Genomic DNA, 7,133 nt, shown 5'->3' with positions numbered 1-7,133 from the left:
ATTTCATTGAAAAACACAACCCTATGAACTATGATTGGCATCCGACCTATGAAGAATTCTATTTGGGGTCTGATATGTCCTGCCTTTGAAGATACAGCATTCCTTCGTTTAAAATGATTCAATAACTTTTCCTGCCAGCTTTCTGGAGGTATAATTGACAAATAAAACTGCATATATTTAAAGTGTGGAACATAATTCAATAAAATGATGCAATAACTTTTAGAGGCCACCCTAACGAGGCGCCAAAGCGATCTCAAACATTTTAATGAGTGTTAGGGCCTCTCCCTGTGTCAGGAAACAATGAATGAATGCATTGTTGTCAGGTAGGTAATTAAAAATAATGGCACCAAAGGAGGATATACACTTAACTTATCACATGTTCCGACCAAGGCATATAAGCATCCCTCTATCCATGCCGACATTCACACTCAGGATATTGCCTTGAATAGCAAACCCAACTCAACGCCCTTGACACCATGAGCTACTATGGCAACTACTATGGCGGCCTGGGCTATGGCTGTGGCTGGGGATGTGGCAGCTTCCGCGGACTGGGCTGGGGCTGGGGCAGGAGAGGCCTCAGATATGGCTGCTGCCACCCACTGTGCTACGGGGGATATGGGTTCTCTAGCTTCTACTGAAATCCTGCCCTGGAAGTCCAACATCTGAGGCTATGAGGTTATAACTCTAACCCAAATTTGAACCAAACAGTATCAGCAGGGACCAAGCCAAGATTAAAGAATTTAGTATCTTAGAATCTAGGAATATTTATCATCCTCTATTTGACTGCTCCGTGTCTCCAGGTGTCCCCTATTTTCATTGTCATAACTGTGGAATTTCTCTGTTCCCTTTGCAATAAATTATCCTCATTTAAAATGGAAACTATGGCTTATCTTATTTATTTATTTAACTCAATTCTGATTTTCCCTTTCACGATGTGTTTCCCTTCTTGTGTCCTTCCAAAGAAACAGTCCTATGCTTCTGGTTATAGGTCCCTGCAATTATCATAGCAATATAAACACAGAGTTTATGAGGATTAGTCCACTTTCCACAATAGCCACTTAATTTTGTTCAGAGGTGTTAGTTTTGTTTTCGAATCTTGAACCCATTAATTTCTGGTTTATCTGGAGCTGGAAAAAAAATAACTAGCAAGCAATGCTGAGTTCAAATGCTATTTAAAATATTAAGGATGGATTTTGAAAGGCTCAGATTTGTTTGCTAAACATAAAACTAGATTTGTTCAGTCAGATAGTAAGACCTAACTTTTTAGTCAACGTAGTCATATTATATGAGCTTTACATTGGCTAGATCAGAGAAAGTAATAGCTTGATGACTTCACTGGGTGACTATACTACTTAGTGTGACAGAGTACAATGGCTATTCTATTTTCTTAATGGTTAATAGTAACTCTCCAGAATTTAGAAAAAGGCCTTCTGTAGTTCTAAAGAAGAATAATCAATACCATGACTTGGAGCAGGTATTTGATATTCCTCGTATAATATTATATTATTAGAATTTGAAATTACTGCTTTTATGGGTCTCTGCTGGATTTAGGAAAATTCTCCAGTACATATTTATTTCCAGGGAAAAGATATTGCTTATGTTAGGAAGAGCACATCACACCACTGATGCACCTCTGGCAAGGTCAAATAGGCACTGTGTGATGCACTGAAACCTGTGTGCTTTATTTGTAATTTTATAGCTTCAGCTTGACTTAATGAGAATGAAATATTCAAATTATCGACTGCTTTTCATGTACAGAATGATCGACGAAAATGGAACAAGTTCTGAAGAAAGCAGGCAAAAAGAAGTAAATAATAATGTATGACACAATACAAAATTTAATTAGAACCTAAAGCATGAGACATAAAAGAAAAAGATGAATAAATCAGGCACCATTATATTACAACATTATGTTCATGTATAAACAGGATTTAAAGTGGAAAAATACCAAGCCACATACCAGGTGAACGTAATTTTATTTAATGAGTCTGACAAAATGCCGCTACCCAAAAATGTAAAGAATTCCTGCTAATCAATTATAAAACATTGATTAATTGATGAATATTAAATAGGTCCAGTTAAAAATGGGGGAAATACTTGAAGAGGCATTTCAAAAGAGAGGATATCTAAGTGGTTTATAAACATACGTAAAATTCCCTATTTCATTACTGATCAGGAAAACCGAAAATAAATCAATATTCAAATAGCACTATGGACCTAAGATGATCAGATTAATTCTCTGAAATGGTCAATGTGGGTAAAAATGTGGAAAAGCTGGAACTCTCATAGATTGCTGGTGGTACTGTAAATTTAACAACTGAATTGGAAAATTATCTGGCAGAATCTACTGATGCTAAATATATATAGTAAAGATTAGCAATGTGTTTCCTATGTATACTGAAAGTAAAAAAATGCCTAGGTCTACAAAAAGATCTCTATTAAAAGGTACATAGCAGCTTTATTCGAAAGAAAGAAAGAAAGAAAGAGAGAGAGAGAGAGAGAGAGAAAAGGGAGGTAGGGAAGGAAGGAAGAAGGAAGGAAGGAGTGAGGAAGGAAGGAAGGAAGGAAGGAAGGAAGGAAGGAAGGAAGGAAGGAAGGAAGAAAGGAAGGAAGGAAGATAGAGAAACTACTCAAATATAGATTTACCAGAGCAAAATCGTAAATAAATTGTGCTCTAGTCATAGAATGGGCTACTTTGCAGCAATGAAAACAATAAAACTCATGTTACATGCAACAACAGAAATGTATCTCACAGAGACAATGATGTACAAAGTATTTCAGGGGAGGAAAGTGCTGGGATACATTATGATTTCATTCATGTGATATCCAGAACAGGCAAACTTCCAGGCAGTAATACTAACTGGTGGGTCAAGAGAAAATCTGGGGAGCTTGGGTGTGATCGGTTTAGGTGGTCGGTGATTTAAAGCAAAATATCACTAATTTGTACACTTAAGATATGGGTATTTTACAATATGCCTTTAAACAACAACAGCGATAACAAAAAGCAAATGAAATGATGGCTTATGAGCTCCTCTAAAGCAAGAAAACTGTTTGAGCCAATTCTTCCTTTAAATCCTCAGATACCTTCATAGAGATATCCATGTCTGTGGAAGACACAATTCTTACCTATAAGAACCCTAGAGTGCATTCATCCATTCGGCTCTTCCTCATTGATTTTTTACTTCATGCTAGTATTTGTACAGAAGTCAACAAGTCCAGCTGGGAAAACACATCATCTGATAATTGTTTATAACCTCAGTGAAAGCTGAATAGTATATTTGATGCCATGAAAGGTCAAAAAGAATTTAGATACTCAGTTCAAGAGCATATCTGGCTGGATACAACCAGGATTTGGCTCAGCCTTGTACATTGGTGATTAAGTTCTCGAAGTAAGCTGAAGGACTTTTTACTTCACTTCATGTTTTCTTCACCCTGTCTTTTTACATTATACCTACATTTTTGGAGATTCTGAAGATCTTTTTAATGTTAACAGCCTCTTACTGAATTTCACAGTCTTTGGCATTTTTTTCCTCAGCATCTAAGATCTTAATAAGCATTTCATATCATAGCAGAGACAAGTTAGCTGTTTTCTAAAATAGAAAAAAAAAAATAAACACATAATAGGCAAAGAGAATACAAGAGCAAAACTATTATAGTAAGAGTGAAGATATATATATATATATATAGGAAAATGTGTCTATAAAGCAGAGGCAGATGTAACCTGTATTTTTGGATAGACGATACATTAGAAAGAGGGTCAGGATTTGAAAAAAGGGATTTTGAATGATTTTTTAACGATGCTCATGAAATAGATTTTGATTGCTCTGATTTGCCTTTAACATTTGAACAACATTACTTCTTGTTGTTAATCCAAACGCTCATTTTCCAGGTTAGTGTGCAAAATCAAAAAAGAGAATGTTTTTAAGATGTTCAATGTTATAAAATAATAGAAAAAAGATGGCTCTTTCAACTTTTTTTCTTCTTCTGAACTTCTCTATTGATGTTCACAGCAGGTGAATGGATGCTTCCTGACTTTCAAATGTTTCTTTTCTTTGGCTTTGAAAGAAGAGTTTACCATGAGGTATTAGATGTCTTTAAAAGGATATAATAAATTGTATTGAATTGAATTTAACCAATTTCTTTCATTTAATTATAAGTGAAGAATAACAGTTCAAAGAAAGCCGGAGATGATGCAATACTTAATTTTAAAACACAACACTAGCAAATGTGTTATGCAATATGCCTAGCTCTGAGGAATCTTATTTAGCCCAGGATGTCCAGACATTGAAAACACAGCAATCCTTTCTCATAAAAAGGATGCAGTATGTTTAAGGGACACCATAACTACATAGCAATGCAAGCGCAAACACTTTAATGAGCCTCTTCATGTCAAGATTGTGTCAGACGGGTAACACACAGAATGACACAAATATAGGCAGCATGTGTTTTCATCACATGATCTGCTCAGGGTATTTAAGTATCCCTCTACGCATGCCAACATTCACACTCAGGATCTTCCTTTGAACAGAAAAGCAACTCACCACCTGTGACACCATGAGCTACTTCAGCAACTACTATGGAGGCCTGGGCTATGGCTATGGAGGCTTTGGTGGCCTGGGCTCTGGTTGTGGCTGGGGATGTGCAAGCTTTCCCGGACTGGGCTGTGGCTGGAGCTGGAGAAGCCACAGATATGGCTGCCAGCGCCCATTGTGTTATGGAGGATATGGGTTCTCTGGCTTCTACTAAACTCCTGTGCCAGTAGGCCAACATCTAAAATTATAAGGGACTTACCCAAATTGATGTTCAGTATATGAGCATCCAGTATCCTGCTGGGATTATTGGCACAAAAGTATTTGGCTTCTCAGAAGTTTGGGTTTTTCAATTAATGCCTCCATCTTCAACAAAACTCTAGAATCTTCTTTTTTGCTTTATCACGCATTGGATTATCTGTTTGCATTCTAATAAAATGTTAAATTCAAAGATAAAATATGGTTTTTGTTTTGTCCATGTAACTCAATGATGTGGAAGTGATGAGCTGTTTTAATTTTTAGCCCTATAAGACATGTCAACAAACTTTGGACTATTATCTGATTAAGTGTGAAATGATGAAGCTGCACAACTGTATTTTACCAGCTCTACACATTGAGAATCTATACGATTCTGATGGGATTGGCTGAAGGACAATCATACTAAACTGTCAATGACGGAAGCTATCTCTTTGGCTTAGAATCAAAAAAATTTTTTCATATACTTCACGAACATGCATGCAGTTAGATTTAGAAATTAATAATTCTAGGGGCGCCTGGGTGGCTTAGTCGGTTAAGCGTCCGACTTTCGCTTAGGTCATGATCTCGCGGTTCGTGGGTTCGAGCCCCGCGTCGGGCTCTGTGCTGGCTGCTGGCTCGGAGCATGGAGCCTATTTCGGAGTCTGTGTCTCCCTCTCTCTGTGACCCTCCCCTGCTCACGCTGTCTCTCTCTCTCTCTCTCTCTCTCTCTCTCCTAGAAATAAACAAAAATATTTAAAAAAAAAAAAAGAAAAAAAAAAAAAAGAAATTAATAATTCTAGACCAAAGTGAAAAAAAGGTTTCAAACTGTTAGCAACTTAATATTTTCCAATCTCTTGCTTTTATTTAGATAATATTTAGATTTAAGTCAATAATAAAAAGCAATGGCAATTTAACAAATCTACGTATGTATTTATCAAATATATGTGTTTTATGTTATTCAACTCACATTTTAAAATTCAGTATAATGCATAATAAGTCCATTTATTCAAAATTTATTTGGTTGTTTTATTTGAAGCATAATCAGGTGATAATAGATCAAACCATATCATTAGGCTAATTATGAAAGTAAACCACCTTTTTAAGAATTTTTATGTTTTGAAAAAAAATTTTTAAATATCTTATCCATTTCTGAGGGAGAAAGAGAGAAGCGTGAGCAGGGGAGGGTCAGAGAGAGAAGGAGACACAGAATCCAAAACAGGCTCCAGGCTCTGAGCTAGCTGCCAGCACAGAGCCCGTCGCGGGGCTGGAATCCACAAACCGTGAAATCATGACCTGAGCCAAAGTTGGACACCCAACCAACTGAGCCACCCAGGCGCTCCTATGTTTTGAAAGATTTCACCCCATATATCATATTTTTTTGCACATTATATCATTTGACATTTGCATCAAACAACTGGTATCTATAAGTCAGTAATGAATTGGGGCAAGTTTTCTCCTGTGAGGTCATTTAACTCAAAACATTTTGACTAAAACTTTTAGTTAACTTTCCTATATTCTCATTTGCATCTTCATGAGCAGACATAAGATTTTTTTTCAATCCAATAAGGGAAAGAAACAACCAGACATGATTTTAAACTAATTTATTTTTTAGCTTAAGCTGGTGTGGAACATAGCTGAATCCACAGAGCCTACTTATAAATCTGAATTTTCCCAGATGAAAATGGACAGAAAGAGACATTTTACTGATGAAATGAGAAAAAGGCTTAAGGAAATAACAATTTTTTCCCTAAAATCAAATGATATGTTCCAGTAACAATATAAAATTAATATATTTTGCTTAAATGTGTCAAAATTGGTCAAATATGTTTGATTTGTTCTTTCTTAGAATTACCATTTCTATTAACATTGTGATGTTATGATTCAAAGAATTAACACTCTCAGTGTTAGTTTTATCTAGATTTCACCTATATCTATAGACATCTCTCTCTCTCTTCTCTCTATCAAAAGATGAAAGTATTCTTTCAAAAGGAAAGAGGTATTCAGTGTACCTAAAGATTAGTCTGCACAGCCATCAGTTATAACCCAACCTTTTAGTCAATCCAGTCTGGATGTTGTAGATTCACAGCAAATGAGATACAGCTCTATGGCTCGGTTATTTTACACATGATCAGGGAACAGTCCTTCAGCATGCCCTATAAAGCTAAAAGTAAAAACAGTCATCCGTATTATTAGATTGAGAAACACTGTATGACACTCCTAGCAAAACACATTAACATATATTATTATATCTTATTTCATGGTTTAATTAGTACTTTTTAGTGAAGGAAATATACTTTGAATTTATAACAGAAGTTCCATTATCTTCCAAATAAAAGCTATTATCTGGCCAATGGACAAGTATATTTT

General features: G+C 35.8%; 1 protein-coding gene across 1 annotated transcript; it reads left to right on the top strand.

The window, feature by feature from the left end:
- Window positions 1–4,554: 4,554 nt before the first annotated feature.
- On the top strand, window positions 4,555–4,746 carry LOC120229341 (keratin-associated protein 19-8-like). Its single transcript, XM_039228286.1, has one exon. The coding sequence runs from the start codon at window positions 4,555–4,557 to the stop codon at window positions 4,744–4,746; it is 192 nt and encodes a 63-aa protein (XP_039084217.1).
- The last annotated feature ends 2,387 nt before the right edge of the window (window positions 4,747–7,133 follow it).

The sequence above is a fragment of the Hyaena hyaena genome, unplaced genomic scaffold, assembly GCF_003009895.1.
Source record: "Hyaena hyaena isolate Hyena2069 unplaced genomic scaffold, ASM300989v1 scaffold_2, whole genome shotgun sequence".
Classification (NCBI taxonomy): Eukaryota; Metazoa; Chordata; class Mammalia; order Carnivora; family Hyaenidae; genus Hyaena; species Hyaena hyaena.
Note: the sequence above shows the minus strand (reverse complement) of the source record. Positions and strands in the feature narration are given on the sequence as shown.

What these genes read in the sequence shown, in the direction of transcription:
- LOC120229341 (XM_039228286.1), top strand. Translation starts at nt 4,555, where the DNA reads ATGAGCTACTTCAGCAACTACTATGGAGGCCTGGGCTATGGCTATGGA.